Source organism: Symphalangus syndactylus, chromosome 8 (assembly GCF_028878055.3).
Source record: "Symphalangus syndactylus isolate Jambi chromosome 8, NHGRI_mSymSyn1-v2.1_pri, whole genome shotgun sequence".
Classification (NCBI taxonomy): Eukaryota; Metazoa; Chordata; class Mammalia; order Primates; family Hylobatidae; genus Symphalangus; species Symphalangus syndactylus.
The window spans coordinates 123414845-123434612 of record NC_072430.2 but is presented as its reverse complement, the minus strand read 5'-3'; the positions used below and the strand labels follow the sequence as shown (position 1 = coordinate 123434612).

At 44.2% G+C, this 19768-nt stretch overlaps 1 protein-coding gene across 1 annotated transcript in view; it reads right to left on the bottom strand.

Annotated features, from left to right (window-relative positions):
* Nucleotides 1–13785, bottom strand: part of CYP27A1 (cytochrome P450 family 27 subfamily A member 1) — a 29391-nt gene extending 15606 nt beyond the window's left edge. The window contains exon 1 of the mRNA XM_055290673.2: nt 13090–13785. Coding sequence (XP_055146648.1) covers nt 13090–13344 — 255 coding nt within the window. The 5' untranslated portion in view covers nt 13345–13785. The remainder of the gene's footprint in view (nt 1–13089) is intronic.
* Between the last annotated feature and the right edge of the window lie 5983 nt (nt 13786–19768).

The following is a 19768-nucleotide window of genomic DNA, read 5'->3' as shown; positions in this document are numbered from 1 at the left end:
TTAGCCGAGAGAAAGGAAAAATAGACCCAAAGTCAGGCAAGCAAGCTTTTGTTAACCTGCCGGCTGCCCCCTTAACAGTCAGAGAGGAAGCAGCCCCAAGCTTACAGAATGAGGGGTTTATATTGGGGAGGGGAGTTTCAGGCAGTTCTTTGGTATGGCCGCATCCTGAGGTTGTTTGCTGGTTAATTTTGCCACATATCACTTTGTGACATTTATGGTAGCAGCTAGATGAACAGGAACTTACAGGAGGGTGTAGGTAAAGTTTGTTTAGGCTTCCCATGACCTCCCCCTGTGCAGTCTGGATGGTTTGTAATTGGGGTTTGCTTATCACAGCAAGGTCTGATAAGTGAAGTCTGCTGGCTTCACCGCAGCGCCTAGATAAGGGCTTCGAAATGTAAAGAGGCTTGGGGGAAGGGTGGGCAGCATGGAGAAGAGTTGCAGAGCATTAGGGGGAGGGGTGGGCAGCACCAAGAAACTTTTTGGGGCAGTTTGTCCCCAGCAGTTGGCAAGTATAAAATCTGCAGCACAGGCTGGCTGGAAATTCCAACAGAGGTCAATAATCCAATCTTGAATCTGAAGGTGGTCTGGAGGCAGATTCATTCCCCTTCTAGGGACTTCAGTCTTTTCGCATAAGGCCTTCTACTGCTTGAACAAGGCCCACCTACATTACGGAGGGTAATCTGCTTTACTCAAAGTCTACCAATTTCATGGGTTGGTTGGTTTGTTTGTTTTTTGAGATCGAGTCTCGCTCTGTCACCCAGGCTGGACTGCAGTGGCACAATCTCAGCTCACTACAATTTCTGCCTCCTGGGTTCAAGCAATTCTCATCGCTCAGCCTCCCAAATATCTGGGATTACAGGCATATGCCACCACGTCCAGCTAACTTTTGTGTTTTTAGTAGAGACAGGGTTTCGCCATGTTGCCCAGGCTGGTCTCGAACTCCTAGACTCAAGTGATCCATCCGCCTCAGCCTCCCAAAGTGCTGGGATTACAGGTGTGAGCCACTGCGCCTGGCCTAGGCTTGCTAAATGTTTTAAGGTTCTAAACTGCCTTTTGGGTTTTGAGAACTATTTGACTTGCCTACTTCACAATTGGTAAGTGGGACATATGGAATTAACCACACCCTTAATTATGCTGGAAGGATTCAAACCTTGGCTACACCTAGCACACAAAACAATTTACCAGGTTTTACATTAAAGTTAAAATTGCCAGGAGTTACCATTATAACATGTAATTGAAACCACTGAAAATAGATTTATATGCAAGGTGTGTAAGAACAATAAAATGTATTTTTAATAAAAGATTATAAGAAGGCTGGGCATGGTAACCCATGCCTGTAATCCCAGAACTTTGAGAGGCCAAGGCAGGTGGATTACCTGAGGTCAGGAGCTCGAGACTAGCCTGGCCAACATGGTGAAACCCCATCTCTACTAGAAATACAAAAAAATTAGCCAAGCATGGTGGTACATGCCTATAATCCCAGCTACTCGGGAGGCTGAGGCATGAGAATTGCTTGAAACTGGGGGGCAGAGGTTACAGTGAGCTGAGATCACACCACTGCACTCCAGCCTGGGCGACAGAGCGAGACTCTGTCTCAAAAAAAAAAAAAAAAAAAAAAAAGAAAAGATTATAAGAAGGCATGAAAATGTAAATTCTTGCCTAGGGTTAAAAGATTGTTTTAAATTAGATAAGATAAAGCTAAAAATTCAAACAAGTAGTGAAAGGATTATAAAAATTAATCTTGCAAAATTCTGTGTGTGAACATATTGACTAAATTCCAAAGGGTATTATATGCTTTTTCTGTAAATTGAGCATTGAAATAAAAGCACAAGATACTCTTAAGGCACTAATCTGCTCTTTAGCAAAATTTGTGAAGGGTTATAAAAGGTTTTTTGCTTTTAAGTTTCTGAGTCATCATTTTGGCAAAATAAATAATTTATGATAATCTGGAATCTATTTCATAACATCAGGTGTTCTAAACCTCTAACATATTTAACAGCCTTCCCAATATCAAACTTCAGTTTCAAAATTGTCTTTCCTGATGCATGGCTTTTTGGATGGCTCAGAGGGTCTCTGGAATAGGTAAACAGGATAATTTGTCATGTTTAGAGATTGCCAAAATGGTGTTCGATCTTCTTTAGGTTATATCTTGGTGAATAATGCTGATATATGTTCCAAAATTGTATGGGATCTCTAATTCTGATGTCTGAGTATATGCTACCAATTATAATTAAGGCCAGGCACAATGGCTCCTGCCTGTAATCCCTGCACCTTGGGAGGCAAGGCAGGTGGGTCACCTGAGATCAGGAGTTCAAAACCTGCCTGGCCAACGTGGTGAAACCCCATCTCTACAAACAATACAAAACATTAGCCAGGCGTGGTGGTGGGCGCCTGTAATCCCAGCTACTCGGGAGACTGAGGCAGGAGAATCGCTTGAACCTGGGAGGCAGAGGGAGATTGCAGTGAGCTGAGATCATGCCACTGCACTCCAGCCTGGGCAACAAGAGCAAAACTCCGTCTCAAAAAAAAATTATAATTAAGGTTGTTATGTTAAGTTATTGTACACCAGAGATAACCAGACTTCTTTGTCAATTGTGTTTCTAACTGTAACTACCCTGGGAATTGTGTTATTCACAGACAACTGTTGTCTCGTTTTACTCCTTTTCAAAAGACGGTTTATAGTAATCTATAGGACTTTGACAGGTGTTCTCAAATGCAGGTTTCTGATAACTTTGGATATTGCGACATTGGAATAAAGGAAGAGCTGAAATGTTCACAAATATCAAGCAAAACAAGAGCTAACTGAAAGAACTCAGGAAACTGAAGCAAGTCTTTTTGACTTTTGCTTGTAATATTGCTGATCCTTGTTTTGTTTTTCAGAGTCAAGGAAACTTATTTTGAATTATTTACAGCCTTAATAATTGAGTAAGCTATATGCCTGTGAACAAAATTTGGAGCATGTTTGTTTCTCTCTGCCAGGTTCCTCTAGAATTTGGAAACTATCTGTAAGTATTTTTTTTTTTTTTTGAGACAGAGTCTTGCTCTGTTGCCCAGGCTGGAGTGCAGTGGTGTGATCTCGGCTCACTACAACCTCTGCCTCCCGTGTTCAAGCGATTCTCCTGCCTCAGCTTCCCAAGTAGCTGGAACTACAGGTGTGTACCACCACGCCTGGCTAATTTTTGTATTTTTAGTAGAGAAAGTGTTTCACCATGTTGGCCAGGCTCGTCTCAAACTCCTGACCTCTGGTGATCCATCCACCTCAGCCCCCCAAAGTGCTGGGATTACAGGCGTGAGCCACTGCACCCAGCAGAGCATTCTTAACTTATGGCAATATAGTTGTTTGCATCAGTGCAATAAGAATCCATTTTTCTTTTGCAACAGGACGCAATTGGAGAAACTTGTTTTACCAAGGCTTTGACTGGAAAGTTATGCTTCCCTTTAAGGAGTCCAGTTTGACTTGCTAAGCCAATAAAAGCCCCTTTTGGAAAAGAAACTGGCCTTATACCCTCAACTACATAGTCCCTGTACAGGGTTCCTGATCTGTGGTCAGTAAAGAATGTCACTTTCTAACAGGCCCAGGAGCTACAAGTTTATCTTGGGACCTTAAAGGAGAGGATCACCCAACTGACAGGTATTTGAGGATACAAGCCCATGGCTGGGCTCAGCTTTAAAAGGTCTTATCTGAGCTTCCTTGTGGAACAGAGTTCCATCAAAGCCAATCTAAAAGGCCTATGTAGAAATAATTATTCTTGCTGTACTTTATGCAAATAATCAGGCCAAGTATAAGACTGAAGTCTACTTTGCAAACAACTCAGTCCTATTATGATTTTTTTTTAACAAAAATGAGGACTGGAGAGAGAGAAATTATGTTTCAAAACTTATCACACATTTGTAATTAAATTCTAAACTCATTCATTGTTCTTAAGTTTTTGCCTACATTTTAGACTAACCCTGCCTGTTCCTGTGAACCAACCAGCAATCTTTGGCTGCAGCTCAGATGAATAATGTAAAAATCTGGGTCAATATTCTGGTTCTGAGCAATTATCCTGCAAATCCTGTCAGGTGATAGGAATAAGTAGGATGCCCATCACTCGGAGGTTTCCTTTTTGGGAAAGGAAGACCAAGGGAGCTAACCAAAACCAAGCACCGTGCACCCAAGTCTTAGCAAGCATAACTATAGCCACCAGTTATCTGGGTGTGTCACAAGACATCCTTTTCTCTCCCTTGTTGGAGGAGGACTCAATTCCACAGTTTCACCTTAGCATTTGGCTTATGATAAGGAGTCCATGCAACACCCCTGAGACACAATTTTGTCCCAAACTCAATTCCAAGCTTCGGGTCAAAGCTCTACGAAAGAAAACTGGATCTACAGGATCCAGAGGCAGACGATAACAGAGGTTAAAAGGCACAGCACAGGTGAGCATGGCTAATTCCCTCTGATTAAGCCAAGCCTCTCATTTTATGGATAAAGGTCATGCTAGTATCCATGGCATAAATGAGGTCTAGAGAACTCCAAGGCTACTGACACTAGTGGGAATAGAGACATAGGTGAGAGTGGATAATTCCTATTCTCTAGGCTCTCCCTGCTTCATGGGTGCAGGCCGCTTTGACACCCACAGTTGGCACCCTGTCGCAGCTGTCAGGATTCGGGGATGCAAGGATGGAAGAGGGAAAGAGAGTGCTCTTCCTTCTGTCCTTCATGTACCCCAGATATTTGCTAGAAAGAGAAGGGAACCAGGGATGCCTGCTCCTCTCTTTCTAGATGAGTAGCCATTCGTCTTCAGTCTGTACCCTTTCAAATGCATCCTGAACCCCCGGGACCCCTTTGAAAAAGCGCCTTCTTTTTTCTTTTCTCCTCCTCTGTCCTCTCTTCACTATAGGTAATTGTGGCTCTGTACTACAGGACACTCCCCTCAGATGCATCCTCCAAACTGGGAAAAGCTAATTTCCCAAAACCTTAAACTGGCTGGTTCAGGATTGGGCTCAGGGGAAGGGAACCCAAAAGTCCAACATGCCTGCAAAAGGGTAAAGTTTTTTTTAACCAGTCAGGATTTTGGCCTCCCACTCCCTGGGCAAACTGGTAAAAGGCCATGGGATTTTTGAGCTGACCTTACCCGCCCTTTTCTCATTTTGATACACGTTTTCTAATAACCTGGTTTGTCTCTCCTCACCTTCAGGCTATCAAACTCCAAATGGTCATGCAACCAGAGCCTCTGACAATGGCCCATTCTGCTGGGGACCCTTAGGCCTCTGAGGGAGATATGACTGCCATTTTCCCAAAACAATGACCCCTGTCAGCAGGAAGCAGTTAAGATCAATCTTCATCCTTATCCCAATCCTTATTCTAACGGCAGTTAGAGGTACTTCTTTAGAGTGGTGAATGAGACAGCCAAGTAAAAAGAGGTCCCTGGAGAAACTCCGACTGGTCCGCCCACTGGGGTGGAGCCTCGGGAGGTTTACCAGTTTGCAGGGGGCGGAGCTTGTCCTCTCCTGTTCCAGGGTGGTAACCTGGGGATTCAATCTGTGAGATGGGGGCCTGTTAACAGGCACCTCTCTAGCTTTGCAGAATTTTTTTCCTTTTCACCCAATAAATTCCATTTTTCTCACCCTTCTATGTGTCCGCGAGCCTAATCTTTCCTGGTTGTGTGACAAGGACCCCATTTTTAATTGAACTAAGGGGAAAGTCCTACAACAGCCTGGCCAACATGGCAAAACTCTGTCTCTACTAAAATACAAAAAATTAGCCAGGCATGATGGCGCACAACTATAATCCCAGCTACTTGGGAGTCTGAGGCATGAGAATTGCTTGAACCCCGGGAGTGGAGGTTGCAGTGGGCCGAGATGGCACAACTGCACTCCAGCCTGGGTGAAAAAGTGAGAATATGTCTCAAAAAAAAAAAAAAAAAGAAAGAAAGAAACTTGGTGAAAATGTGAAACAAAAGGTTTATGGAAATCTTGTGTGGTTTAAAAGATGACAAATTTGATAAATGTATTTATGAAGTTTTATTAAAATTAGTTTTAATATGATAATATACTAATACAAAAGTAAAATATTTCTCTTTTGGATAAAATTTTCTGTAGTGTTAATAAGACAGTAAAATATTTTTGTTCACTTTTTACATAAACTGCAAAAAGAAAAAAGAGAGAGGAAAGAAGAGACAGATTCTGTCTCATGCTGTCTTATGTCTTTTGATTGTTTGGAAAACTGAGTCCCCTTTATCAAAGAGTACAGGTTTTTTGTTTTTAAGAATCTTTTAGGCCAGGTGGGATGGTTCATGCCTCTAATCCCAGCAATTTGGGAGGCCAAGGTGGGTGGATCACCTGAGGTCAGGAGTTCAAGACCAGCCTGGCCAACCTGATGAAACCCCGTCACTACTAAAAATACAAAAATTAGCTGGGCATGGTGGCGCATGCCTGTAGTGCCAGCTACTCAGGAGGCTGAGCCAAGAGAATCACTTGAACTCAGGAAGCGGAGGTTGCAGTGAGCCGAGATGTGCCATCACACTCTAGCCTGGGTGACAGAGTGAGACTTTGTCTCAAAAAACAAACAAACAAATAAACAAAAAGCATCTTTTAATTATCACTTTGGTTAAATGAATGACTATTGTTTTATGGTGACTTATGATTCTATTTTGGTCAAGTGTTTTAAACCTTTGACATATTTGGCAGGCTTCCCAAAAATCAGATTTCAGCTTCAAAATTAAGTCTTTTTTGACCTTTAACTTTGGGATGCTACAGAGGTTCCCTGAAGCATCCAAAAGAGAGGTAAACAGAATTATTGACATGCTAAGTTACATGGGAAGCATTGGCAAATTAGAAATAATGTTTAACCTTCTTCAGGTTACGTTTTAATGAATGTTATTAATATATATTCCAAAATTGTATGGGATTTCTAAAATTCTAATGTGTATGTTATATTATTGTAGGCCACAGAAATAACCAAATTTCCTTGTCAATTGTGTCATTAACTATGACTATTTGAAGTCATTTCTCCAGTTAATTGCTTAATTCTGATGCAGTTTATGAAAATTTCACAAACACGCAAAATCCTAGAATATGATGACTTTAAGGAGGGTCATGAAAGGACAGAAAGAACCCTGAGAAGCACTCTTGAATTATTTTAAAAGGTTATAATAACTTTAAAATCATATCATTTGGACTGGGTAAGAATTCTTGAAACTTTAGTGAAGAAACTGGTTTATAAAACTGCTAACCCAAGCAGAGCAAAAAGTAATTAAATACCAAAAAAAATACCTTGCCAGATGTTCATGCTAAATCATCCAGTACTGAAATTGTTTAGATATACAATTTGAATGAACTCCATGGTCTAAGTCAAATTACCTATGATAACTTATCAGTTATTAGTGCTATGCACCTAAATTGGAGAAACAACTGGTATCCAAGAGGACATAAGTCCAGTGTTAAGCATGGACTCGTGGAGAACCAGGACAGCCACCTTGTCCTTCCTGAGTCCTTAAAGCTTTTTTTTATTAAAAGTTCTGCATTCCGTAACTCAATAGGAAAAAGATAAAATGATCCAAATTAAACGTGTGTGTGTGTGTGTGTGTGTGTGTGTGTGTAGTGACTTCTACATTGCTAAGATAGTTTGTGACCAATATTTGGTTTGTCAAACCCATATTCCTGGGAAGACAATCAAAATTTCAGGTACATTTCGCTACCTGATGGGACATTTAAACATTTATAGAGGAATTTCATTCTATTGTCATTTTCAGTGCAGGTTGTCCGGTTGTATAAAAGCTTTCCCACACAAGAGGACTGATGTTATAACAGTAGCTCATTATGCCACCGTGTATTTTCACCAGGAAAAGAAAGCTTTTCATGGTTCACCGACTGAGGACATCAAGCCCTTCACAATCTAGAACCCAAAGAGTGGGTCTTCTGAGAATGTCACAGAAAGACTGCCCTTGCCATCCACACTGCATCAAGACTTCGAGACCTTGAACCTTGGGTTCATAATCTCATAACTCAGAAGGGTCCCTCCACATACTCAGAACTGTACACCCATTAGAAACCTTAGGAAAGACATAGGCCCAGCCCTCACAGCTTCACAGCCCAATCTCTAAGCCATACAAACAAGTGATGATAAGAAACATGATACATGATGGCCAGGTAGAGTAATTTATGCCTATAATCCCAGTACTTTGGGAGGCCAAAGTGGGTGAACTGCTTGAGCTCAGGAGTTCAAAACCAGCCTGGGCATGGCGAAACCTGTTTCTACCGAAAATAGAAAAATTGGCCAGGAGTGGTGGTGCATGCCTGTGGTCCTAACTACTTGGGAGGCTGATGTGAGAGGACAGCTGGAGCCCGGGAGGTCAAAGCTGCAGTGAGCCATGATCGCACCACTGCACTCCAGCCTGGGTGACAGAGTGAGAAACTGTCTCAAAAAAAGAAAAAAAAAAGAAAGAAACATGATAACATAAAATGACACATATGTGCTTAGGACATTGGGGCACCTGGGGGGATTAAATCATTAATCTCCTGGGCACTGGGGGGCACAAGAAGGGTCACCAAGCCAGGCAGTGCACAAAAAGAGCTACAGAATAGATATCTCAAAATTCTCAGGATCGATATGTTTGAAATATATTAATTTGGTATAAATGTAACATGTTTACATTCCATTTTTCCAGCGTTCAACATAATTTTTATTAGGAAAGAGAAAGGCACTGGCATTTATGTAGTATGACTTTTACATGTTCTAATTCCTATCTCATTCCCTTAAGTGCTACAATGCTTCTCAAAGCTGATTTTTATTACTTTTATGTGTGCTAATGCAGTTTTTGACAACTGAGGGCATAAGGGACATTGTGGTTGGCTGTTCCTACATCCATTGCTGTCCTTCCCTTTGTGTGGCAGACACCTGGTTTGGGTGGGAGGGTCCCTAATCCCAACTTGAGGGTGAACCTGCACAGAGGTAAGTTAATTAGGGTATGTCTATCTCCACCTGGCCACTATGGTGGGTTCATGGATAGGCAATTAACCCAGGCCAAGCCAGTCAACCAACTCGTGCAAGACAGCTGAGCCAAGGGAACTGCAGAAAAACAGAGCTGTCAATTTTAAATTTAGAGATGGGGTCTTGCTATGTTTCTCAGTCTGGTCTCAAACTCCTGAACTCAAGGGATCCTTCTGCCTCAGCCTCCCAAGTAGCTGGGGGACTGTAAGATTGTGCCATCACACCCAGCCAAAGCTGTAGCTTTGATGACTTCCTGAATCTCTAGAACAAATACACCTGAAGGACACTCAACTATTGGTGTTTTCAGTTCTATGAGCCAATAAAGCTGCTTTATAGTTTAAGCCAATTTTAGTGGCAACCTAACAAATTCTAACTGATACAAAGTGAGTAACTGAAACACATTCTCTAATTTTAAAAGGCTATTAACTGAGTTTTATAGATGTACAACACTCCTCTATTAACTCACACTAGCCACATGTAGTGGGAAAGACTAATGTATTTCCCACGGGACGGCCCAGGTTCGTATGCCCCAAGATCTTTGGGATACAAGGACTGAAACCAGGGTGCTCTGCTATATCCCAGCCCTGGACTCTCCTTTAAAAAGCCGTACATCCTGACTTTCCCCTGCTTCCTCTTCCTCATCCTAAAGCCATCTAGAATTTCTTTGGTTAGTTACTGCTCTAGACATCATCCTAAGCAAATCTGCCCCGAGAAAACCTTAGTTCTCACCTTTGAGGCATTTACTGGGTCTCTCCCATTTCTACAGGTTAAATCAAGCAGAAGAAGTTAACAGGAGTCTGTTTTCTTGGCTTAAAGCAGGGATCCCCAACAACCGGGCCACAGACCAGTACTAGTCTGTGACCTGTTAGGAACCAGGCCTCCCAGCAGGAGGTAAGCAGCAGGTGAGTGAGCAAAGCTTCATCTGTATTTACAGCCACTCCCCATCACTCACATTACCACTTGAGCTCTGCCTCCTGTCAGATCAGTGCTGGCATTAGATTCTCATAGAAGCAAAAACCCTATTGTGAACTGCGTATGTGAGGGATCTAGGTTGCACACTCCTTAACAGAATCTAATGCCTGATCTGTCACTGTCTCCCATCACCCCCAGATGGGACAGTCTGGTTGCAGGAAAACAAGCTCAGGGCTCCCACTGATTCCACATTATGGTGAGTTGCATAATTATTTCATTATATATTACAATGTAACAATAATAGAAATAAAGTACACAATAAATGTAATGCACTTGAATCATCCCAAAACCATCCCCACCACCCTAGTCCACGGAAAAATTGTCTTCCACAAAACTGGTGCCAAAAAGATTGGGGACCACTGGCTTAAAGGATCTGAGTTCACAAGAAGTGATTTCAAAACTGTCTCTCAGTATTTTGTGACCTGCCCCCTGTCAACCTGAAATAATCAAAAGAATCAGAATCCAGTTTTAAACATTTTATTCAAGTGAAAAGCTGGGAATAGCCATTTGGGAAACACACTCTCCAGAAAAATGGGATCAGTGCTCCAGTTAAAAGTTAAGACCTTGCTTATATAGACAGGAAACAAAGTTTCATAGGGTTGTAACATTTTCTATACAAGGCTGGTTTATGAGTTACAATTTAATTAGTTATCATTTGTTTTCTTTTCCATGTGTCTCATTTTCATTTCCTTTCCAATTTAAAATAGTATAGTTTACATTTATTCTTAAAGCAATGTGATAGGCATGAAATCTTTGCGTGAGAAAGGTAAAAGGAAGTAATCTATAATGAAGTTCAACAGTGAAGAGGGAAGGCATCTTCCTCAGCCCCCTGTAGACATTTACAACATTTTCGAAACAACAGAGGTAAAGAAGAAAGTTAATCTATAATCAGAGAAACAAAGGTTACAGCTGCTTAGGTTACAGCAGCCTGCTTATGTGACTTGAGTGCCATAATCACATAATCACATTCCCTTAAGGCTCAAAATATTTTAAAGTTCCAACAGCTTAGGTTTTGAATTATTTATTTTCACACCCCCAATTCTCACAAACACGAGCCCAACAGGGAAGATTGCAGGAGAGACAGCAGCCACCAGGACAGTGCAGAGGATGCAGCCCTGGTTGTAGTCAGTTTTGCCCTTCGTTGCCCTCAGAGTCATCTTCTCCCTCATCCTCAACCTCCATTCCAGCTTTCTCTGGAGTGTGGCTCAGATCTGCCTTTCCATCCTGGATCCTGCCACACCTGAGCCTTCATCACCTTAGACCCTCTGCACCTCTCCTACTACACACACCACAGCCTGGACAGTGTTCCATGCAGGCTGTCTTCACCCCATGCCTGCTCAAGAGCTCACCATGGCCCCTCAGAGGAACCAGGGCCCTTATCTTGATATTCAAGGCTGTCCTCAAAGGCCTGTCCTGTCCCCAGTCCCCACAGCTCCTCCTGACTTTTGACTCCTTCCCAGCATAGACACATGACCAGCAGATGGTTGTCGACCCCAGCCCAGGACCAGCCTACTCCTATCAGTCCCTGACAACGAAGTGTCCTTGTGGAGGCACCCCATGAATCGAAGCCCCCTCCCTCTTCCCCAACCTTTGAACAGCTTCTCCTCCCAGAGTTCTCTCTGTGAAGTTAACTTTTTGTTGGTTTATCTCTTTGTCCTCCATCTTCTTCAGAGGAGCATATAAGCCCCATGAGGGCAGAAGCCTCATGTCACTGAATCCCAGCACTTGGAACCATGCCTGGAACATGGTAGGTGCATTCATATTTGTTGATAGACATTAGGAAGACAGATCCTGCATGAAACCCTTTGGTTCATTTCCTAAATCCTCTCCAACATTGGTCAGTGTTGGGTTTTCCGGTCTCTGTCAGTGAGCAGTGAGCTATTCATCCCTGCCTCATTTCTGTGTTCTGCTGGATAAAATTTTCTTATTAGACATTGGTTTTCTCCCCCAACACCACTAACCTGAACACAGACTACAGGCTGATTTCTTTTTTTCTTTTTTTTTGAGATGGAGTTTTGCTCTTGTTGCCCAGACTGGAGTGCAATGGCGTGATCTTGGCTCACCACAACCTCCACCTCCCTAGTTCAAGTGATTCTCCTTCCTCAGCCTCCCGAGTAGCTGGGATTACAGGCATGCGCCACCATGCCCAGCTAATTTTGTATTTTTAGTAGAGATGGTGTTTCACCATGTTGGTCAAGCTGGTCTTGAACTCCCGACCTCAGGTGATCTGCCTGCCTCGGCCTCCCACAGTGCTGGGATTACAGGCATGAGCCACCGCACCTGGCGCCCCCACCCTTTTTTTAAATTTTATTTATTTGTTTATATATTTGTGAGACAGAGTCTCGCTTTGTTGCCCAGGCTGGAGTGCAGTGGCATGATCTTGGCTCACTGCAACCTTCGCCTCCCAGGTTCAAGCGATTCTCCTGCCTCAGCCTCTCTAGTAGCTGGGATTACAGGCATGTGCCACCATGCCCGGCTAATGTTTGTATTTTTAGTAGAGACGGGGTTTCACCATGTTGGCCAGGCTGGTCTCAAACTCCTGACTTCAGGTGATCTGCCTACCTCAGCCTCCCAAGGTGCTGAGATTACAGGTGTGAGCCACTGCACCTGGCCTCAGACTGATTTCTTAATAACAAAAAGTACCTTTTCCTTACTGTCTGTGAGTTTGCTTCCACAATCTGAGAAGCAGCATTGTGTTTTCCCCTAAGAGGAAATTTACCTTGCAAATAACCAAGAGGTTTCTATAATCCTCCTGAAGTTATTTTGTTTGGAAGAAGTCTGTGGTAGCCAATATCACCACAGAATTAGTGATTCCATAATATCTGTCAGCTTACACACTTGCCTCTGCCACTCTTCCCAAGACAGCTCCCTCCTCAACTTCTGCTCACTTTAAGTCCAGCGTCCAGATCCCCCTTGCTAGCGCCGTCCTGATTTACGCCCCTCCTCCCCCTGTTTATCTCAGCTCAAAGGGCTCTGTCTGCACTTTGCACATTCTCCCTACAGATTTCCAGTTTATTACCATAGCCTCAGTGGGTCCCCAGCTGAGTTCCTGCAGCCTTCACTTTCTGTCCAAGGTCTCCTCACCACTAGCCTCTCTGTTCCGGTGCCCACCCCCATCCCCAGAACGCGATGCCCCCGCAGGTTACCTGTAACTGGTGCAGTTGCAGGGCATAGCCTTGAACGAACAGCTGAAAGAAGAAGCGCAGCTGCCCTAGACGTGGAATCTCCTCTAAGCTCCGTTGCCGCCGCCGGACACCAGGCCCGGCTCCGGGAGCTCCGGGGGCCTTGTCAGAGGGGAGGGCGGCAGGGATCGCGGCCTTGGCTCTGGCCCCGTGGAGGCAGAGGCCACGGCCGGCCCCTCGCAGCGCCCACCTCAGCCTCGCGCAGCCCAGCGCAGCCATGGGTTGTGCTCGCGCGCCTGCACCTTTGGTCTAGTGCTGAGCCCCCGGACCCGCCCAGGCAGCAGTGCAGGGCGGGTTCAAAGCCGGGCGCTGGGGAGGGCCGAGTAAAGGCCAGCTAGACCCCTTCCTGCTCACTCCCTCTCTCCTCCCAGCGATGCGGGGGCTGCAGGAGAGGGACGCGATGACTCGGGGATATCCACGGCGCCCCGACCAAGGCCTCCGCCACCGACTCCTGACCCCGCGCCCCCGAGGCCTCTCAAACAACTTTTCGCTTGGTCTGAACTCTGGGCGGGGGTGCAGCGAGATTCTTTCGAAATCGGGAAGCCCCACACCGGGATAGGTCCTCGCCCGGTCGCGGGTTCCCCACCCAAGGCGACCCTCGCGTCCTGGAGGGAACGGGAACCGGCCGCGGCTAAGTTGCCCTCGGCTTCTCCCAATGGCCGTCCGGATTGATCCCGGAGTCAGTTCGGAGCGAGGGGGGCCAGTCATCTGATCCCTGGAGAGGGGCCTCTGAACAAAGAAATCTAAATATTCGTGGTTTTTTTTTTTTTTTTAATTCAATTCTCCCTCCAGGCACCTCCCTGCCGCGTCTGCCAAGGCAGGATATTTCAAACTGCAGATTGAGACCAGATTTCGTAGATGATGGCCAGAATTATTTTTAATAAAATGAAAAGAGTAACAGTACAGAAAACTTACTGCAAGAAGAAAAAAAAAAGTATTGTCTTATGAATCCTATGTCTCATGTATATTCAAAGTATAGTTGTCAAAAAGTTTAAAAACATAACTCATGCAAATATAAAATAAATACAGGGTCAAAGATCACATTCAAGCCACGAATGAAGGACCCAGCAGGACGGTACAGCTGGTTCTAACAGCATTTGAAAAATTGGTGATTTACAGGCAGCCAGAGAAGAAAGGGCATATTAAGTTCAATTAGGCTGACAGCTGAGTTGCTAGGTGTGGCTTTCTATTTATTTATTCTAGGACTCCTAGTTTCTTGACTCTGTGACTGGATGTCTTTGATCAGTCTGGGGAGTTTCTCAGATATTATCTGTTCAAACACTGCTTCTCCCCATTTTTTTCTCCTTTCCCGGGACTTCAAACTGCTATATGTATGTTACATCTCTTACCCTGTCTTGTGTATTTTTGTTCCTTTGTGTCATCTAGTTTGTTAATTCTCTCCTCCCCACTCCCCAGACAGAGTCTTACTCTGTCGCCCAGGCTGGAGTGCAGTGGTGCAATCTCAGCTCATTGCAACCTCCACCTCCTGGTTCAAGCAATTCTCCTGTCTCAGCTTCCAGAGTAGCTGGAATTACAGGCGCCCGCCGCCATGCCTGGCTAATTTTTGTATTTTTAGTAGAGATGGGGTTTCGCCATGTTGGCCAGGCTGGTCTCAAACTCCTGACCTCAGGTGATCTACCTACCTCAGCCTTCCAAAGTGCTGGAATTACAGGTGTGAGCCACAGCACCCAGCCTAGACCATATTTTTCATTTGGTTTTTGGACAGGAAGGACAGGAGGCCATGCTTTAAAAACGTGGTGGCACACGTGATCCCAGCTACTTGGGGAGGCTGAGGCAGGAGAATCGCTTGAACCAGGGAGGCGGAGATTGCAGTGAGCTGAGATTGCCTGACAACAGAGTAAGACTCCATCTCAAAAAAAAAAAAAAATATATATATATATATATATACACACACATATATATGTGTATATATACACTATATATGTGTATAAATATGTGTGTGTATATATATATATGTGTATATATATATATATATATATGATCTAGTTCAAGACTTAGGAGCCATTAATGAGCTCATAATTCTCTTACATCCTATAGTGCCAAATCCTTATACTATACTTAACCAAATACCAGAAAACACCAATTAGTTCACAGTTTTAGATCATAAGAATGCTTTCTTTTGTATTCCTTTGCACTTCGACTCTCAGAATTTATTTTCTTTTAAGTAGACTAATCCTGAAACTACTATTACCCAGCGGTACACCAGGACAATACTGCCTCATGACTTCAGGGATAGCCCTCACTTGTTCAAAAATGCCTTGACACAAAAGTTAAGAAAGCCAGAGCTAAAAAGGAGAGCCACACTCCAGTATGTAAATAACATCTTTGTATACAGCCCCACTAAAGAGGACTCAAATAAAAATGCCATTCAAGTCCTAAACTTCCTTAAAAAAAAATCAGTTCTCTCCATCCAAGGCCCAAATTCCTCTACCAAAAGTGAAATGCCTGTAGTACATCCTAAACTCAGGAAACTGGACCTTGTCCATCAAACAAAAGTTTACTTAGAAGTAAAACCTCTATAAACAACAACAACAACAAAAAACCTAAGAACTTTCCTGGGTATAGCAGGATTTTGCAGAATTGCTAAGCCATTATATGAGGCCCTAACAGGGCCAAAACATAAGCCACTCAAATGATCAAAAAACAGGAGGCTTTATCTTCCAGCTAAGCAAAGGGGTTTACACAGTAATAAACCACACCTGTTGTTCTTATATTAACAACTCAGGATTAATTAGACTGCCAGCTCAAAAGATTTACCAACACGAGGCCAGGAGCGGTGGCTCACGCCTGTAATCCCAGCACTTTGGGAGGCTGATGTGGGCGGATCATGAGGTCAGGATATGGAGACCATCCTGGCTAACACGGTGAAACCCCATCTCTACTAAAAATACAAAAAATTAGCCGGGCGTGGTGGCGGGCACCTGTGGTCCCAGATACTCGGGAGGCTGAGGCAGGAGAATGGCGTGAACCCGGGAGGCGGAACTTGCAGTGAGCCGAGACCACGCCACTGCACTCCAGCCTGGGCGACAGAGCAAGACTCCGTCTCGAAAAAAAAAAAAAAAAAGATTTACCAACATGCTACCTGGCTACATAATTTCAATAAGCACACTGCTCAAACCATCTGGGACCTCATCAAAAAAATACCTACTAAGTGTGACACAGTTCCTACCTTTCCTGGAACCTTTAATAACTCTAATTTCTACTAATCTTTGGTCCTTGCTTGTTTAATCTCCTTATAAAGTTTGTGTCTTCTGGATTATAGCAGTTCCATGTCAAAATAATGGTCATACAAAAACTCCAACCAATCCCTGCCTCAGATTCAGACTCTCCTAATAACCCACCCTTGGGACCCTTAAAACAGGCAGCCAGAAATTTCTATGCCCTAACTAGACATGGCCAATGACCCTAATCAACAAAAAGTAAATATAAAACACTGACCTCCTCCCTCATCAACCCTTAAAAATAAAAATCTCTGAAGGCAGTCAAATGAGACAGGAATCATACACAGTGGTTACAGGGAAATAAACAATTCCAGGCAGCAGCTTCACACGACTAGCAAAAGGAAACTGTTAAAACAGCTGCAAGGGCCAATAAGACCCTGAAAACCAAGACGTGGGCCAAGCTGGCTAAGACTGATGGGAACCAACATAGCACTGGATTTGACCTAGGTTTCACCTAGGACCTCATTATACACTCATTAACATATTAAATCACACACCCACCAGCACGGTGACAGTTCTAGGAACACCCATATTTGGTGCAAACATGAGTGGCACCTGCTGGGCGCGGTGGCTCACACTTGTAATCCCAGCACTTTGGGAGGCCGAGGTGGGCAGATCACCAGGTCAGGAGTTCAAGACCAGCCTGGCCAACTTGGTAAAACCCCATCTCTACTAAAAATACAAAAATTAGCTGGGCATGGTGGCGCATGCCTGTAATCCCAGCTACTCGGGAGGCTGAGGCAGGAGAATTGCTTGAACTAGGACTGGGAGGCAGAGGTTGTAGTCTGGGCTACAGAGAGAGACTCTGTCATGAAAAACAAAACAAAAAAAAAAGGATGACACCACAGTTCCAAGAAATCTTTACCTTTTTCCAAAAATCTTCATGAATATTCCACCTCTTGGTTAAAGAAACCCATAAAGATGGTAACTCTAAACCCCATGGTGCAACTGTCTCTCTTGAGCCGGCCCACACTCCCCTTTCTTTAATGTGTACTTTTCACTGCAGTAAATCTCCATATTTTCACTATTTTCTGACTCATCCTTGAATTCCTTCTTGCAGTGGTGTCAAGAACCTGGATACTGGCCAGGGTCAAGGTCTCACCAACATTTGGGGACCTCCCCAAGCCCACCAGTTTTACCTGGAGCTCTGAGTCTCAGTCCTCCCAAGGTGACCGGGCATCTTCCCTGGGCATCAGGAGGAAATGGGAAAGAAGAGAGCCCCCATCTCCTGCCACTCCACCTCCTCAGGGTTCACAAGACCCACACACCAGACAGTGCATGTTCCTTTACCAAAAAGCTAGGACTTTTTCAGAGGGGAATCACTATGAGGAGAAGCAAACATGTTAAATTTCACCTCTCCCAGGTTGCCCAAGGGCAGCAGCTGGGGATCTTGACTTTCATGACCTTGTGCTTGAGATGTTTCCCTGACAGCTGGAGTGCAGTGGCACGATCTCGGGTCACTACAACTTCTGCTTCCTGGTGTAGGATATAATAAATTCCTCTTCAAAGTTTTAGCCTGTAAATTGTTAAGTACAATGAGTTCTGAGATCTTCTCCAAAGAATCAATGTATCGGTTATGTTCAGCTCTTCATTTTAAAGTTTTCGTCTCCTTGCCCCTAGTTCCAGTAAACAACCACCTCCTAGCCTCTATCACCTGCTCCGTCCTGAGTCACCCCTGGTCACCTACTCTGACCTGAGTCATCCTGAGTCATCTGTTCCCACCAAACTACTCACCCCGCCACTCTGACTTGTGCCCCTACTCTCTTTAAAATAGCCAATCGGAATTAGCTTAGACTGTGCAGTCCAACCCTAGCCAATAGGGGAATGACACAGCAGTAGGGGCTACCTGCATCAGGAATAAGAACCCCTTCCCCTCCTTTGTTCAGGTGTCTCTTGCCATTGTTCCATCCACAAGTCGCACCCTTCTATAGAACCAAAATTGCCTTGCTGAGAAAATTAAATTTATGTTTGAGTGCTATTTCTTTGGCAGCACTGAAAATTTATTTATAACACTGGGTTCAAGCTATTCTTCTGCCTCAGCCTCCCGAGTAGCTGGGATTACAGGTGCCTGTCACCACACTCGGCTAATTTTTGCATTTTTAGTAGAGACAGGGTTTCACCATGTTGGCCAGGCTGGTCTCAAACTCCTGACCACAGATGATCCACCCGCCTCAGCCTCCCAGAGTGCTGGGATTACAGGCATGAGCCACTGTGCCCGGCCAAATTTTTATATTTTTAGTAGAGATGAGGTTTCACCATGTTGACCAGGCTTGCCTCAAGTGATCAAACTCCTGACCTCAGGTGATCCACCCACCTCAGCCTCCCAAACTGCTGGGATTACAGGCATGAGCCACTGCAACTGGCCAGGTTCTACCTTCTTATGTACCATCAGCCAGCCTCTGGTTATCAGGGTATGAGTGAGCTCCTCTCAACTTCCCATTTCTGCAGTAGAATTGTTCACACTGTCTTTTCCTTCCCCTCTAACCTCAAATCTAACAGAAACAACATTAAACTCAGTTCCTGAAGACCTGGGTTCAAAATCTGGCTCTGCCCCTTACTGATCTTTACCTCTCTGAACTTCATGTTTCTTATCACAGGAGAAGAATAACAGCCTCTAACTCTTTAGGGAGACTGTAGTATTCAAATGTATCAATATAAGGAGCAAGTCTTTTCATAAAGGGGCAGTATTTCTAACAGGATTTCCCTGGCTCAGAAACAGGCAGAGAAAAGTGGAACATAGTAAAGCATGAGGTGGAAACTGGCATACACAGGTTTTGATTGAGCTAATTTAATTTTTAAAAAAAGATTGTCAGATGTTTTCTCATAAAAATTCAGATTTTTGATTTCCCTGCAGAAATCCAAAACTCTAGCAACATCAGGCCTGCATTCACATGGGGGCAACAACGAGTGGAGCTGGGTGGTACCTGCCCTGGGGCTTTCCCACCACTTGCCTATTCTGGTCTCTGGCTTGGTTTGCTTCATATAAAGCTATCTGGGTTTTTGACCTCTAGGATGGAGAGAAGGGAAATAGATCCAAATACCTATTAGAATTGAGGAAAAGGCCAGGTGTGGTGGCTCATGCCTTTAATACCAGCACTTTGGGAGGCCAAGGTGAGCGGATCACTTGAGGCCAGGAGTTTGATCACTTGAGACCAGCCTGACCAACTGGGTGAAACCCCATCTCTATCAAAAATACAAAAATTAGCTGGGTGTGGTGGCACATGCCTGTAATCCCAGCTACTCAGGAGGCTGAGATGGAAGAAATTGCCTGAACCCAGGAGGCGGAGGTTGCAGTCAGCCTAGATCACGCCATTGCACCCCAGCCTGGGCTACAAGAGCGAGACTCCATCTCAAAAAAAACAAATAAACAAAAAAGAAGGTATAATCCATTGCCTGAGCCT